This window comes from Pogonomyrmex barbatus, unplaced genomic scaffold (assembly GCF_055798465.1).
Source record: "Pogonomyrmex barbatus isolate J1 unplaced genomic scaffold, ASM5579846v1 scaffold9, whole genome shotgun sequence".
In the NCBI taxonomy this organism is placed as follows: Eukaryota; Metazoa; Arthropoda; class Insecta; order Hymenoptera; family Formicidae; genus Pogonomyrmex; species Pogonomyrmex barbatus.
In genome coordinates this window covers 2,910,989-2,929,460 of record NW_028297193.1, presented here as the reverse complement: position 1 = coordinate 2,929,460, position 18,472 = coordinate 2,910,989, and the positions used below count along the sequence as shown (strand labels likewise).

Below are 18,472 nucleotides of genomic sequence, written 5' to 3'. Positions count from 1 at the left end.
TTTACTTCAAAATAATGATAAAAAGTTAATGCTTTATTAATAAATTATTTTAAATGCATTTTTATTGCTCGCAGAAATTTGTAGTTGATTATATAAACTTTGTGCAAAGAAATGAAAAGACCGTAAAAGGTTATTTTCAAGCTATTGTATTCAGGACATTCGAAGTTTGAAAGAGTGATGCTACAGAACAATCTTAAAGCTCGAAGTTTCTCTTTGAGAAACTCTCAAAATGTTTTTAGTATTTGACATAGCTTTTAACAATCTATTGTTACAATTCTTTTGAATAAAAAGTTATCTAAATAAATAACTTAACATTTATTTACATATTTCTTATCATGACTTAATAACAATTTATTTTTACACACTTTATTATTTCTTTAACAATATTACCTAATATCTATTAACTAATTATTAATTAATTTTTCGTAACATATAAATCTTTATTTATAAAAGATTAAACTCTGCATTTTTAAATCTCTAGAATGTTTAATTTTGCTAACAACAAATTGCATTTCGAGCATAAATGCTTCTGCTTGCGTTTTATTCAAGGCACGTAAACCAAGTAAAATCAGCCTACCCTACTTTTTCCTGATTTCCAAACTTTTCCGGTAATCACTGCGGGTTCTTTTATGACCACAAAAATAGGCGAAAGCACATGTTTGAACGTTAATTTCTTCCACTGTCGCAATTTAAGAAAGAACGTGGAAGATTGTGCGGTAATTCGATTCATTAATCATTTGCGTGTAAAAAATTTAACACAATTGCGAAATCTATTTGGCAACAACAAATGGTAATATTTTTATTATTTTCATGTTTTGTAACAAAATCTTATAAAATTATAAAAGATAATATTATTGAAACGCGTTTGCGATTCTGTATCTGATATTGAATAAATTTAATAAATTGATCTATAGATATTAAATATTCAAAGAAATATAAATTATTAAAAAAGAAGTTTCCAAGCGATATCTCCGAACTGTTTTGATTCTTGTGTAAGTAAAAGTATGTTTACCTGTCTATTGAAATAGCCACGAGATTGAATATAGAGCTGGTACTGCAAGTCACATCCATTGCGATATAAAAATCACAAACAAACCCAGGCAAACTCCAAGAGCCGTTCACCTGTAAAGATAAATAAAAAGAAATAATCTCAATAAAAAATTACAAATTATAATTAATAATACATTTATCTTGTGTTTTATGATATACAAAATTACACATTTGTTTCCAGCCATTAACTCATGTGTAATTATTATTATTGTAAATATATTTGTATTTTCCACTGTAACATATTTAAAACATTTTTTAATATAAATATTAATCCAAAACTCATTTATGAAATCAAGATAGAAGAATTAAAAGCATGTACAAATCAGATGCAAATGATGATGTAAACAGATGTAAACATTCAAAGCAAGACAGCTCTAAAATGTTATTCTAATTTATTATTTAATTTATTATTTTTATACTGTATTAGCTGGAAATAATCTTAAATAAAAATTAAAATGTATTACTACATATTCGGACTTGTCTTAAAACTATCATCATGTACAATTGTTTGATATCTTTCTCTGTACTGTTAAAATATTCTTAAAATTTTAAACTTTTTAAAATATGTACTATATGTATTATAAAGTCACTATTCTGTCAAATCAGATTAAATAATGAAAGTCTATATATACAATTTATTAACATGTTATAAATTTCTCAATATTAATGAATTATTTTTTCATATAAACTTTAAAACAATTTTATAATTATTCAAAACAATAATAATTATAAAAGAGCAATGGATGATAAAAACCACTTAACAAGACCAATAACAAGAGGTAAAAATATATTTTGTTACATTTAGTAATATTACAAAGGTTTAATTGGATTCCAATCATCTTACAGCTGATTCGGCGCATTCGTGCGCTGCCCGAAAGCGTTCTCGTTCCATTCATCTTTCCTCGCAGATGAAAGTAATCTCGTCTGAAAATCGCGCGTGTACCGAAACGATCGTATGTCGCACAGCGATTTTGCACATCGCCGGACAAGCATGTGTGTGCGGTCGCCAACAAATTCAAACGAGATGCATTTTTCAGCGGATTGCAGTCCGCCATACTCCGATTACATCGTGCGTTAGTGCAATATATGTGATGCGTTTTATCGCCATGGCCTACATTACGATACCGATTATTTATTTCGATTTCTCCGTGCACCGCGCTTCGCGAAATGTATCTCGCCCGATAAGACTCCGTATTTCCGTATAAAATTTTTTCATGTTTTATTACACACCCCCGCGGTCGAATGATTGCAATTTGCTCAATAGCAAATTGATAAGTCGACCAAGATTCATTCATATTTATTGGTGAAAAAATGGAAAGTATTAATTTGAAGTTCAGCTAATTGTAACAAATGTTTATAAAAATAAACACATTTTTTAATTCAATCAAAGATTGATTATGTGTTATTCTTATCACATGCGTTCAAAAATCTATTATGAGATTATTGAATGCAATGTAAAATTAAGATAGCATAAATTCATAAATCCATTAATTTCAGATTAAAAATTTTTATTAAAGAATTGAAACATATTTTCGTGTTTATTGAAAAGACGAGTTGCGAACGAAACGCTTGCGGACGGGATAAAAATTATTATTCAAATATTTTAGTCTCTGAAGCATATATATTTACTCAATAAATCGAAAGATGAACTCTCCGCTTTCTTTTCGAAATTCCAAACTGGTTTTTCTCTATCCGCGCATCGTTCCGCCCTTTTTGTTCATTCAGAAAAGCGTACCCTCTCGTACTCACTACCCTCGTGAATCTCTCTACCGCGGGAGTCAGAAGAGTCTTGATTTATTTGCAACGTTCGTGCCTCGTGTACGAAATATCCTGCGACCGAAACCCGTTTGAAACATTCGGTCACATATCTGTCCCCACGTTCCCATCCCTGCAGAGCTGTTTTCATCCGTGAAACGTTTGCGTGAGTAACTCTGGCAGATAATAGGATATTTCTGGCAAGATGTGATTATTCCACCGATTTCCATACAATTTACCACATATTGATTTATTACACCCTTAGCTCAGTCGCGTGTATTTTCGATCAGATTTTTCAGTATGCCAATTATACGAAAATTTTGAAAGTTTAACGACGTGTTTGCGTCTTCCAAACCTGTAAATTCAATTTAAATTTTCAAATATTATATGTATTGAAATTTATATCCTCATGTTACTCCTCCTGTTAAAAAAATTCTTCGTTATTCCTTTGATAAGACCACTTAGGTGCATTGGGAATTTGTCTCATCCTACTTTAGTCTTTCATGGTACGTTATCGCACGTACGGGAATCGACGAGTTCGTGTCAAAGGCACGTACGGGAAAAATTATTTATATCTTCGCAATCTTGAATTTAATGCTCAGTTTGCAAAAAAATCCGTACCTGTATTTACAACTGTGTAAATACATTTCTGTTCAATCAGAAATCAATTTCTGTTTGTTGTTTTATTTTTTTGAAAGATGTAATATTTTAGCAGTATTTTAGATATTTCCTGAATTATTTATATGTTATTACAATGATATATTACACGCGTGTAATGCCTGTGAAAGAAAATTAGAATAATTCTTAATAACACTTGTAAGTATTTTATCATGTAAAATACAATATTTGGAAAGCGTTTTCCACATGTACGATTATATCGTAACTCTCTTACGCACGTTTCAACAAGCCGCAAAAGAATATATAAACGCAAGTGTAAAGATAAAAATTCAAGTTTAAAGCGGGAAGCAGAGGAATTTAATTCAGACCGTTTAAATATGTGCAATCTGTACACGTAATGTCGTCCCTTGTATTCTTTCTCGGGTAAAGGGGGCAGAAAAATAGTACGAGCACGTTACGCTTCCGCAGCGTACACGGAGCGGGAAATTTTCACTTCTGTAACTCTTGGTTATATATGTGGCGCAGGATATGCTCCACGGTAAACACACGCATACGTGAATACGGAATAATATTCCGTGGCGAGATGTACACGGCGCGACGGTATGCATTAATACGAGGTCTAATATAGGTATTCCCATGTGCCATAATACAGGCATGAATCGCAGTTATTGCGATATTTCAGACTGCTTGTTAGCTTCATTTTCGTCGGTTTTCTGGAAAACTTGGATTATCTACTTGCGCATATATTTTATGAGGTTGCTAACTTTATCTTCTCCTAGCAGCCCAACAACGTATCTTATAATGTTAGCAACATTCTAACTAATTAGCAACATTCTAACATTCAACTAGTTCTGATGTTAAATAATGGATGGAAAATAATAAATCTAATATAAATTATATCCTGATGTGTCTATCTAAGATTTTAATTTTTATTTTATCATCTATTCTTATTAATTATTTATAACAAATCAAAATGCTTTGTACACAAAGAAAAGCAAAGATAAGCAAGAAAGGGAGAAAAAAAGACAGAGAGAGAGAGAGAGAGAGAGAGAGAGAGAGAGAGAGAGAAGAGGGAGAAAGTATGTTTATTTATAAACTATAAATTATAAAATGAGAATATAGACACTGATCTATTTATGATAATTTTTAATCAATAATAACTTGTAGTATTCATCCTATATACAAAAAATTTTTAATTTAAAATATTATAAGTCAAATTAATTTAAATAGCAGTTTAACTATTTATAATTGTATTTTAATTAATTTAAACAGCAATTTTATTATTTATCATATTTTAAATAATTATCAATTGTCACTGCATACATTTAAATTTATATTATTATTTAAATATATTTAATGGTTTACTTTGTTCTCACAATTCTTATCACGTTTTACTTATTCTATTTTAAAAATTTAAAGAAACAAAAAAATAGTAAATAAAAAAAGTAAATTAACAAAAATTTATAAACCAATTAGCAAGTATAGCAAGATTTGTATAGCAAAATTTGGCCCATACATTTGCACAAAATTCACTTCCTTAGTGTCGCGGCGTTGTAAATTATTGGCAATCTACGTTGCGCTGTTTTGCATTAAAAACTAGTGCAAACTAAATTTCCGATAACGTTCGCGGCGGCATATAGCGAAGTAACTATTATCGCCCCTTGTCGTAACTTCCCTTGTTACACGCCCTATCAGAGCGTTACGCCAGTTTATATATACACGATGGCTTTCGCACGTAAAAGCGTACGTACGCGCGCGTCTCCATCTAAGATTAGCGAGTTCCCGCGTGTTTTTAGCGAACGGGGCACCGCGTTCGATTACGATCGGATCCATAATTGGGCTCTAACCTGGGCCACAGCCGCGCGATAAGCGTACGCGATGTTTACGAGCAAATGAGGTCTGCGTTATGAGCGTGTCGGAGTTTCAATGACGAAAGAGCCAACCACATGCGATGCGTGTGTGGCACGCGAATTGCGCACGAGCCCAGCGAAACTTGTTTCCCCGTATCGCGTTTTACCGTGATTAATTATTTAATTGCCCACGTAATTTTAAATTATTGTACGAATTATTCCTATATTAACGAGAATCGAGCTCGTTTACCTTTAATAAATCTTGATCATTTAATCAACCATATTTATAATAACAAATATTTAATTTGTATACATTTTAATATTAATTATTATATATTATAATTATTACAGCTTTACAAATATAATTTTAAAATCAAATTAGTTTATTTAATTCAGCAATTCAATTTATGTGCTAATGTACTTGACGGAGATAGATTGATAAATTTCATTTGAAATATTCATTACATTGGTGCATTATGTTATATAATGCGAAATGTTTCATACAAATAGTTTGTTAAATGATATTGCATTAATTTTCAGAAATGATAAATTCAATTAAATTAAAATATGGTACTACAGAGACTAGTGACCTGCAATATATAGATAAACAACATTTTTCCGATAAAGGAAAATGGGAAAGCTGCACTTCTCAGAGAATTCCGTTTTCATTCGACACAACGTATCGATATATGTCCCCAGTATGCAGTCATATATGGGAAGTGACAATAATGGTGTCTCTTGGGGGATGTTTCACATTTCTCATTACCACATTTGATCGAAGTAGGTTTTACTCGACTTTGTAGAAGCTCTTGAAGAAGATGTAGAATGTGATTCATATCCCTTGAGGTATCGTTAAATTTTATAATGACAAGATCTCAGAGGCAAAGCCTCTGTAGAGAAAATAAAAAAGCTAAAAATTGAGTTGACATATCACAAAAGATTATACGTACGTAGTGATAATATATATAATTATTAAAATGTGGATATAAAATAATTAAAAATTAATAATATTCATTTACAATACAATACAATTTACAATACAATATAAATATTATATTATTTGCTTGTTACAAAATAAATATTATACTACAAATTAGAATTCGTAAATTGTTTAATTGTAAATTATTTTCTCTTTTATACAATTAAATAATTACAAAAACGTCAAGGTATAATTAAAAGTTAAATTTCAACATCGCAAGATAGAAGTATCTAGCATCAGATTCTTAAAAACTGCAGCAAGTGTTCTCAGAGAACTACGGAGAATTTTGAATCCCAAGGATGTGTGCTAGGTTTTGCACAGAGATGCTTGCAACAAAAAAGACACAGCAAATTTAGCGGCTCTTTACCTCGACGAAAAGAACCGTCTTAACTACCGCAAATTTTGTTTCGGCGAGCTCGCAAAATTAAACTTTTTTTGTTACACACCGACGAAAGTATTTGCGGCTTCGTCAGCACGAAGTTTCGCCAGTTTGTAACTTTGTCGCGTCGCCACTGCCGTCGTCATCGTCGCCGCATTTACCACTTGAAATGCGAGTCTTTCCGGTATAGTTCCTTTTGTCAACGGCAGTTTGTTAAGTTTGTCAACGACGGACGTGCTTCGAAACAAGCGTGCCCCTCTGAAACGTAACCAGTTGACGTAATAAATTTCCGATGGCGTGCTATTAATTAGCCCTACCGCTATTTAAATCCCAACATGGCCAGGCTGCCGGATGTCGCAGTGTTCGCCCTCGTTCGAAGTTGAATCGCGGCCAAGATGTCAATGGAGCATCTAGGCCAAAGTAATTTAAGCGCGTTTCGTCCGTTCGATGTGTCAAAATCGCTTGCCCACGTTGTCCGCTTTTAAGTCCACACGAGATTCATCGCTTTTTTAAACTTTATGTCGCATCAAACTTGATAAGAGCACGGTTTGCTGTCGCAAAAAGCTCTGTTATTGGCGTCGAGTCCAATCTATATATTTTTCAGCCGTAATAATATGCAAATTTCCTTTCTACAAGTAAAACAGCTTTTGAAATCTTCAGTGAATTGCAGTGAAATTATTATTGAATTTTTATTGAAATAATTAGTCGGATAAAAAAAAAGTTTGTTCTTTCCAGGATGTATTTTTACGATAGTGCAAATCTTGTTGAATATAACGGAGCTTTTCGAATAAATCGTTTTCATGTTATGCAAACGTCCCACTAGGTGTTTCCTGAATAAATTGCTTTAAAACAAACAAACCATGTCAATCACCTACAGCATTTGTTTTCTCCGAACGATACTAAATGATGTAAACGTTTAATCATATCAATATTCATTCAATTGTCATTCGTATCAATTTAATATTATTTTTTTCATGTAACTTAAGTTTGAAACGACTACAGTGAGATATAGCTTTTTCAAAATATATTTATTTTAATAATACAAAATTAAACATATGAGATGGACATAATTGTTTGTTTATTTATTAAAATGTTTACGATGTCTTCAAGTATGTAAAACTGTAAAATGTAAAATTTTATATACGATAGATTATAGCTACATTTTATATAAATTAAAAACAAAAAATCAATTTATTATTATTTATTATATTTATTGTTGTTGAAAATCTATATTTTAAATAAGATATAATCGCTAACATAGAATACTACAGATCTTTCACAAAATCCAGAAGCTTTTCTTCTCTTTAAAACGTTCTCGATGTACAGGATTCTCTGCAGACTATCCAATACAACGTAGAGCAACCATTTGTAAGGATGGCAATCAAGCCGCAGTATATAAGATAGCGGATATTGCGACGTTAAAACGCGAGCAGTTTCGTGCAGAGACACAGATGCGTGCGTAAAGTTAATTGCGCTATTCGTCGAGCACAATCGTTAACAATAAGTGTCTATTTGGAAAGCACGCCGGCGTGAATCGTTTCTCGACAAGAGGTGATGCACGAGCAAATTTCGTGCTTGGCGAGATGATACCTCGTTCAACATATTGTCATGAATCCTCGGAAGGAATAACGTGCGCGACATCGTGTATAATTATAGTGCCCAGCAGAAATTATGTTGACGTTTACGCACTGGCGCCTCGGCTAACCCGGGAAAACGTCACGTCAAAGCAAACATACTGACATTTTAATTGACTCAACGAGACGTTGAAAGCAACGGAATGAGAAATTGCGTCAATTTAGAGCGATCAGCTATAATAGTTACAAATTATACGTTAATTGTGGTGTCATTTTTTTCTTCAAAATAACGCTTCTGTTGCTTGTATGAACAAGTAATTAAATTATGAAAGCTACACCTTTTACTTCTTTTTAAGTATTCTTAAGCTTAATATTTATTATATCATTAAAATAAATAAAAAATAATTTGAGTTTAGGTTTTTATATTTATAATTATTTTAAATAGAATTATGAGTTTAATATGAAATAAAAGCAAATAACATAATTTTTTTCTTGTATTAAAAACAAACGTGGTAACAATCTTATATGATTGATTGTTGGAAGCAGTGTTATACATATTTTATATAAAGTCCAAACTATATACTAGCGTAATGTGGAATCGTAGATAATGACACTCTCTGATGGAACCTCCGCAACGTGCATATTCCTGATCATGCCATTTGCGGCCATCGCGCATTGTGGTGTAATTAGACATCAGGGTAATATGAGAATTTCACATGTTTGACTAACCTTAGAGGTGCCGCATTTGCGCCAATATCAATCGAATTTCGCTCCGTCACTATGGAGAACGCTAATCCAAGGATGTTTTTGCTAGCAATGCTATTTCGTGCGATCAAGTAGCACGTATTTGTGCGAACAGATGTTGAAATTTCTTTCAATGATGAACCTAATGGTATGTCACAAAATTATTTTAAAAAATCATGTGTAGCAAATCTGTTACAGATTTCATCAGTTTTATTTTTGGACTATGTTGCGATATGTCATTCCGATTTTTCTTGCAAAAAATCACATAATTGAAGAAATAGTTTTATAGTGTTTCATCCGGATATTATACTGTTCGCATATGGTAACCCATCTCTCACGGGAGCGAATTCTACACCGCACAAAGTGGAGTAGCAGACAGTAATAGATGGTTAGCAATGGCGTACGCCGGACAATAGAACATTAAGCCACACAGGATGCTTGCGACGATTACAATAGATGACAATCCGCACTCAAGTCAATTTGGCAGCTATTAATTAACGGCACCCTTCGTGCATCCGCGACTGACTCGCGGAAATGCGATTGCTGGCGAAGAGCGTCGTCACGCATGTGAGGAAAACCATGGCGGACTCTCCGAAAGTCCGGAGGTGGATTTATATCACGCGTCATATCATCGTACATTCACTTTAATGCACTCGACATAATGTACTCGATTGTCGTACATAACGCGATCGACCGATGGAATATATACAGAACACTCGCGCCATGCAGAATGTACGGGACATGAAGGACACGGACGAGGTACTCGACTATAGTTGAGCACGAATGTCGAGAATCTAGTAGGACAATGCTCCTGTTAATTTTACGCGGACTGCGTACGTGTAAAAAATCGTTTGCGCCACGCACTTAGATTCTGTCTAGAAATATGTCAGGGAGAGATTAATCCCACTTCGCCATTTTGCAATATATGTAAATTTACTGGTTTTTCGCCAATCGGACAGACAGCATATCATTGCACATATTTTGCTATCGAAATCAACAAATATAAATTAAAATTCATTTTTTTGTTTAAAGTCACGAGCGATTCAATTTGTGTTTTTGTTCCGGAAGAATGCACCCACTGTAGCATTCTATTATCTTTTTGTTTCCAAATGAAAAGATTTCATTAGGTTTTTAGATTGGTAAAAGAGAATCTTTTTTTTGCTTTCATCACACTTCGGATAATCAATTAAAATATTTATATCAGAGTAAAGTTTATGATAGATATAATGTTAATATGTAATAGAAATTAATGATAAAAGTGTATTATATAATATATAATACATTTTATATATATATTTGTGTATACTATATTATCTCTATACATATATATTATTATATAAATAATTCGCATAATTCGGTTATTATATTATAAACACGACCAATATATAGGACTAACTATTATATTAGTTTGCATTGAGCTTGCGTCATGATATATGTTATGATTTAAAGAATTAAAGCTTCTTTCTCGATATAAAATATTACTTGAAAAACGCAAATAACATCTATTATGAAAATCGTGTATTTAAAGCCTATCAGCGAAAAATTTGTGCTAAAAAAATCAATGATACTTTCGAATAAATCATTCATCGACAAACCGGTAAACAAATTGAATAAATATGTATATCACGTTTCTCTCTATGCAGTCACGAAACATCGGATGATCTGCAAAATGTGTGGTTCTCGGGCGAGTTCATGAATTTTTCAGATATGTACAAATTTGAAATAATTTTTTATCTAGATGTAACACTTGATTTTTTTAATCTTGTTGATAGAAATACCCGTTGAAATATTTCAATATATTTATATAAATATAACTGCTGCGACGCACACGTAACAAAAAAAGCAATTAAAATGGATTTTTACAATTAGCAATCCGTGTTTTGTATGAGGAAATCTTTAATACTACGAATACAATTTTAACAAAAAATTAGAAAAGCATATATAACGAAACTGAAAATAAATAGACAATACGAAAAGCAAATGAATGTTTTAAAAATATATTATCGCTTATTTCGAGACGCATCCCTGTTTTATATGCATATAACTGTCGTAAGCGTATTAAATCGGAAATTTATATTCCCGTTCCACTGCAAGAATCATATCGGAATACAATGTTTAATGGAACATGCTTTTATGCCATTTGGCGGAGGAGTGATCCGACACTGTCATAGCGCACTGTCATCCGAGAGGAGAAATAATAGCAAACATTAAAATGACAAGATGGATTGAGCGATACATACCAAAGGCAATATAGTTTTCCAGTGACCGTATTTTCCATCGACGTCGACTATCATATCGAGCGCTTAAATGGGTAACGTCGCTCCCATTAATTCCCGTATCGAGCGGCTGCAATACTCGAAGCGATTCACCCCTTGTAATTCAATGACGTGACGGCAGTGAGAGGGGTGGGGCGGGGTGCGGAGGATGTTGGTAAAATTGATTTGGAATTGATATAATCACCAAAGTTAGACTTATGGATGGAGATGCCGAGAGGCTGAGAAATGTAGAAGAGAGGACGGAGAGGGAAGGAAGATGAAAATGAAACTGATGAAAGAGAAGTCTCGAGGCAAACCAAATGCGAGAAGCAATAAGGGGTGATGAGAATCTGTCTTAGGTGGATAAAATCTTTTCGTGCAGGCAAGAATCAATCGAGGGTATGGGTGGTTTGTAGGAAGAGAAAGGGACAGAGGGTGAACGGGTGGCAGGAAGGGCGGGGAAGAGGTGGCATCACTAAGGTAAAATCGCTCGTCCGCGCAAAGGGATGATCGATCGAAGCAGGTAGTCGAAGTTACGCTTTTTGGCTTTCCGATCTTGCCGTGCGGCAAATTAATTGCTTTCAGACCGCCGACGATTGACGGCTGACAGGTACTACAGGTGTTTCTAAAGGGATGCTGCTTGCTTTCTCATCCTCATCCCTTCTCCTCAGTTCGTTACAGTTCGTCTTAAAGATACGTATTTTATCCAAGTAATTCTTTCTCGTGATTATTCTCGTGATTATCGTGATACTTTTGCGAGATCTAACAAAGTAGTTTCAAAGGAATAAGAAACGTGCCGCTTGTCAGAAACAGAGAAAAAAAACAGCGATGCGATTATACTTCAAGTGGAATACTCATTACATTAGTGGAAAATATGATGCAAGTTGATGCAACGTGAATGATGCATTTCATTTCGTAATCTTGTTTCGCGGAAAGATATTCTACGAGGGCAGAAAGACGTGTAGAAATAACACAGAATTGAGATATTATCACAATATGAAAATTGCATTTCTTCATAAATACATTGCACAATCCTATGCTTTTTAAATTTTATGATTACAAAAATGTTATTCATAATTTACTAAATAAAGAAGAAAAGTCCTAAATTTCTTTTTGTATTTTATCTCAAAAGTATATTTCATTTATCACACACATGCAAATATCAACATGTAAGCTAATAAATACACGTAATAATTTATAATAATTCCGATTGTTTTTGTTATAATAAATGTCAAAAAATATGTTTTAATTTATATTAGATTTAGAACCTGCAAGAAATAAATGCTCATTTCTGAAAATTTAATTAATATGTCTCAGAGCGCGATTTTGTGTGGGAATAATGGTGTCTCGTTAAAAATCTCAAAAGAATAGAAGTTCTTATGACATTATCAAAGCAATCAACAGTCCGACAATGTTATTGCCGTCAGAAATTCCAAGACCGACATTAAAAATCCATTAAGTAGAAATGAAGCTGGATCTTGTATCCGCAAATCGGTGACTTTCTAACAGCGTCTGAGAAGCAGTGTCGAGGGGCGAGTTTGAGATTACAGTAATCTTCGCCAATGATTCTTACTGCAAGCGAACGGGATATGCTGGATCATCTGCTCTGTGCGAATCCTTATTTCAATGTTCGTGAACGGCTATCCAACGTTCCATACCTTTCAAACTACGAAAAGAATTGAAAGTAGTTTACCAGAATACCCACGAGTTAAATTGCTGATCCTCGACAATAGCTGGATAAGTGGATATATTTTTCGTGGTCTTTGTTTCTTCAAAATTAATTTCAATATATCGACAGAAAACAGATATAACATAGATTTATTAAATTACATTTATATATAACAAATTATTAAATGTTGTCAATATTATTTTTGTAAAATAATACATTTCTAAAACTCATGAGAAAAATGCAAACAGAGAGAGAGAGAGAGAGAGAGAGAGAGAGAGATGCAGAACATTATCGTGTAAAATAATATAAATTATAAACAAAGAATTAAGGAAAAATAAAACAAATTAAACAAGTAAATATATAAGCTGTAAGTTAAAAAATAGTAAGATAAAAGGTACCAAAAACTGATAACAAAATATTAAACACGCGTATTTAATTAATCTTAATTTAGAATTATTCTTCGGTGATCAACGTGGTTTAATTTGCTTCTGACATAAAGTTTATTACAACAAGCGACTTTCTGTGCGAAACGATCCAACGTGTGCATTCGACAAATGGAAACTCTGCCAACGACTGACTGTAGGTAAGTACAATAAAATATGCAGAGTCCTTAAGCGGGGATACTCCGCCGGAAGATATTTTGGGTGTGCATATCGCTCGCCAAAGCGTATGTAAAAGAGTTAGATACCGTTTCCATTGAAAATTGCATGATGCAAACGGCAAAACGAGCACGAGAGATGATGGCAGCCGTTAAACTTCCCGGGGTTAAAACTGTCAGAAGCAGTAGCAATTTCGGCAATGTCGAATCGCACACGTGAATCGCGAAGTGATCATGCAAGCGCGACGCTTGCAAGGATCATTACCGACCACTAATATTAATTATGCAAGATAGTTTCGCCAGACTATTTCATACGTAAATCATACTTAAGCTTGAGTCACTCAGTTAACGTATCGTTTCGATATTTCACGAAAAGAGAGACTGTTTCAATTAAAAAAGTGATAAAATTGATAAAATTTCTGTAAAATTTCAATGTTAAAATACTTAAGCAAAAAGATTTATTCAAGTTTATATATAAGATATCACAAAATTTTCAAAATTATTCAAAACGAATTCTCATAGTTCCAAAATTCTAACGATGCATTCATTCATCTCTGATGTCATAATAAATATGCAATATTCTACTTTTATATAAGTGACTTTATAATTTTTTACAGAGTGAGAAGCAGAGTAATACGAGAAGCAATCCAAATAATTGCACGCGCTTCTACAAATATCACGAAACGCAGGTGACGGTTGGGTCTAACTCAACGAGATTCGGATACGTAAGTTAGAACTTGGATGAGATCAGATTAAATTTACCTATTCACCTAGCGGCACGTGGTAGGACAAGAAGAGTGGGCGGGTAACGCGGAAGTTCATGTAGACTGGAAACATCGAGGTGCTGCGGTTCACTTGGCGCAAATTCAGACGGTCACGAAGCTCCCGCATAGTTCAGCATCAGTACCGGACTGGCATTATTACCAGCCGCGGAAATACGTGCCGGTGATATAGATTGCCGATATCGCTGTGATTTGATAAGCCATGGCAACAAAAATAGGATCCAATTGACGCAGAGTTTTCTCGATCAGTACAGAGTTAACTCCCACGATTCGAAGTGTGATTGTAGTAATAAAATGTTCAAGATAATGGCAATAATGCATAATAATAGTGTTAAAGCATTTAATAAATAATTATATTATAAATATAGTTTGATAATTAAAAACTATATTTGATAAGTGCTAATATTTTTCAAATATTAAAAACTGTCGTAAAATAAAAATATAACTTTAATTTTTTTTTTTTTTTGGTATTGTGAATATTTATTTAATTTCATCGTATTTATTTCAGCCACAATACTAATATTCAACGCGTTTGCATTTGTGCATCTGTCTTTAATTATACGAAAGATTGAAATATCGGGACAGAGTATTAAGCAAAGTAAGTTTATATTCATTCTGGGTTTTGTTGTTTTTGCTAAATGAGTTTTGCAATCAAATTGGCGGAAAGTTGATATTGGGGAAGCTATTTCTAGGTATAGACGCTCTCTTTACGGATTGCATTCTTTCTGTGAAAAACTAAATACTATGCCGAGTTATAATCTCAAACCTTGGCACAACAAAAAGCACAAAATTAAAGTAATCTCTATACGTACACCGGTAGTTTGTACCAAACATGCGCTTTATTTGCTAAAGCTGCCAGCTCTGCTAAGCGCTGCTTTAATGCATTCCATTTTCAGAAGCTCAAGTTGCTTAGATCTCAACCGCTTTCTCTCTTTTTTAATTCCTTTTTCTGCGTTATCCGACCAGTCCGGTGCTCACATTTGATTACGCTTTGCTATGAAAATAACCTTCTCCCCTCATTTCTTCGATAATTCGAAATTAGCATGCGGTACCGTGAGTTTAGAGCACGAAACTATGGGATAAGTTAAGGGTGCACGTATGACCACCTCGCAGGTAGCTAATTAATTTAACGCCGATTCTCTATTTCGTTTTGTAAATTTTTATGTGATAACGATATGATATTATGTAAAAAATAAAGTCCAGCGAAATAGTTTCCTGCTAAACATTGTAATAGTTCTGATGAGAGAGCATTGAATCAAAATTTAGGAAAATTGAATGTAACTTTAAATGAAAGTTATAATCACATACATATATATAAGAATAAAATTTTCATCTGGACGAGAAGTTTTGGGTACTTCAACTTTTCCATATTTACAGCCATGAAAGTTACGCAAGTTAGACTGAAGTTCCAATGTCTAAAACTCTCGACGACATTATTTTAGATATTACAGTTAGATAGTGCCTCAATAGTGCAGCAAAAGAATTTTAATTTAAACTTTTACATATTGGACAATATAAAGAATGCCCCTTCTTTCATTTTTACAAATTTCATCGTGATTATCTCTATTATTTTTTTTTTTTTATAATAAAAAGCCAATTTCCAATAACATGCAGCCGTTCGCCATATTACCTCGCGTACAGAGTAATTCAAGTTTTTAATAACATTCTATTCTAACCGCTTTGAAGAACTTTAACTTTTTAAACGTAGAACGCGGTTGAGCATTAAACACATATTACACTGTGAAACGTTCAAAAAAAAAAAAGAATAAATTTATTGTTCATAGCAACTTTATCCGTCGGAGTCTTTTGTTTCTGATGTACACGTATATAGTATATATACACGCGAGATATACGATACACACTCATAGTATTAGAAGGACGACATGTGGCGTACATAATACAAGATGTATCTAGTGACAATCGTTAACGATTGAGACCTTCATCGCGCCGAGCGACAGCTGGAATCCTCATTTGTCTATGCCAGGACCTCACCGAATTCTCACTATGTTACTACGATGTATATCCGTGCGGAATATTCGATCGAAGAATATCGAATAGCCGCGATCCCCTTTTGACGCGGCAAGAGCGCGTCTTCGTGAATAATTTGAAAATTATGCGATACCTTCTTACTTCCTTCTTCATATATCTTCAGTCACTCCTACCGCTATTACTCCACGAAACTATCCGAGGAGTTCGGATACCGGTTGAAGAGACGAGATGGAACGAGTGCGAAAACAGAGATACCGCTTGAAAATACCCCTTTATCGCACATGAGCGGACTGCGTTAATATATCGCCTATCCTACTTTCCGTAAGAGTACGTAAGATACTTAGGACTGATTAGGTTTCTGATGCGGAAATTTGATGCGCATATTGAAGGCGTTGATGCATGCTTTAGTTGAATACTTGTTTACTGCAAAGCGAACTTCCTCGAGAGTTGAGTGTTAAGTTTCTTATCGGGACAGTCAGTTATTGCAGATTCTGCAACCTGACTATGTGACTACATATGTCAACTCATCTTATCTTAGATTTTTAAAATTTTCAAAATGTCACAAATATACTTCAATATCTTTCATAGAAATTTATATATATATATCAATTTTTTTGATATATATATATCAATATATTACGTGCATAATATTAAGCTCACAAAAAATATACAATTTTAAATACGTATTTTTACATCACATGCTGTAATATTGTCTCATGATTCATTATTATTATATGTGCACTTTTCGTCTTCTTGAAAACGAAAATATGTCAAAATAGATACAAATTGATTTTTATATATGTAATTATGAATGAAAACAGCTAATAACTCGTATTAACGATATTTCAAGAAGATAGAGTTATTTTCTATACATGTCTATTGCATTCAACAACAAATCGAGATGATTACTCGCTAATTATTCGCTTCCAAACTGATTATTGAGGACATCACACAAACGGTACGATATACGATCCCTTTAACTTGGGATATATTATGAGAAACCGCCTTGAGGGTTTCCTCAATCCAACGTAATCAGTGAATTCAAATCAAACACTGTATAGGGTAACCAGTGAACAGGATACTTCGACAAGTATACAGCACACAATCATAGAACGATAGAATGCAATCTCTTAGTGGTATTTGCCCAGTGCCATTTATTTAAATAACATATTAGAAATATCGAAACTTTTTAAATAAATTATTAAATTAATAATATTAATAAATGCTTGTGGTGCGCTAAATATGTGACATATTTTTAATAATAATCTTATAATAATAAAAAATAAAATTACCTTAATTAATATTTATTAAAAGTATAAGAATACGTTCTAAATTAAATTATTTTTAAATAATTTGTATAAGAAAATAATTTATTATAAATAGCTCGCTAATATATTCTTTTGTCAATGTTAAAATAAGTTAATATTTAATTAGCAATGTGAAATAAGCAACTGTTAATAATTACTTGTTAAAATTCATTAATATCGCACAAGTGTTAATTGCTGTAAAAGAAATAATTATTCTATAATTTTTTTAGATTAAACTTTGTTATCATAAAATCTAATAACAAACTTTAATCAGAAGATGATCATTCTATTGAACATTTTCTACTAAACATTTATTCAACATACATGAGAAGTTAAAAATCATTGCCAAAGAAAATTCTAAATAATGTTGCATTTTATTGTCTAATTCACAATATATTTTCTAAAATATATGTTCCATTATTTATACCGGACACAGTTTGCTAAATAATGAGCTGTTGAAATCCATGTGACGGTGCAGAGTTCAAATTTTCAACATTCTCTTGCTAATGTTATGCGAACGTTAATCGAATCAGAGAGAAAAATTTATCAATTGATGTGGCATATAAATTCATTAATTTCTATGATATTTAAAATCTAATTATTTACGATATAATATAAATATCTATTATTAATTCATATAGTATGTATATATTGTTCATTAATGTAATCAAGATGGAATAAAGTAAAATTGCTAAACGAAATACGTATTCCTATGATTATTAAATAAAACGAAGCAAGTAGCAGCAAGCTTTCTGTTATCATCTTGTTTGAGAGATATTGAGGAAAATTTCCTAAATAGGATTTTCTTAAGACATACAGGTAATTTCACGAGATATAGATAACCTAGCTCACGAAGTATATCGTAAAATATTTTGCAACGAAGATGTTTCCACGTAGAAGCGAAGCGTGTAATCATCAAATAT

The 18,472-nt window shown here is 32.8% G+C and overlaps 1 protein-coding gene across 4 annotated transcripts in view; it reads right to left on the bottom strand.

Annotated features, from left to right (window-relative positions):
• The window catches only part of Dop2R (dopamine D2-like receptor), a 210,989-nt gene that overhangs the window by 21,007 nt on the left and 171,510 nt on the right, over positions 1–18,472 (bottom strand). For all 4 annotated transcript variants that reach the window (XM_011641287.2, XM_011641288.2, XM_011641289.2 and 1 more), the window contains exon 3: positions 1,013–1,122. In XM_011641287.2, the coding sequence (XP_011639589.2) occupies positions 1,013–1,122 (110 nt within the window). The remainder of the gene's footprint in view (positions 1–1,012; positions 1,123–18,472) is intronic.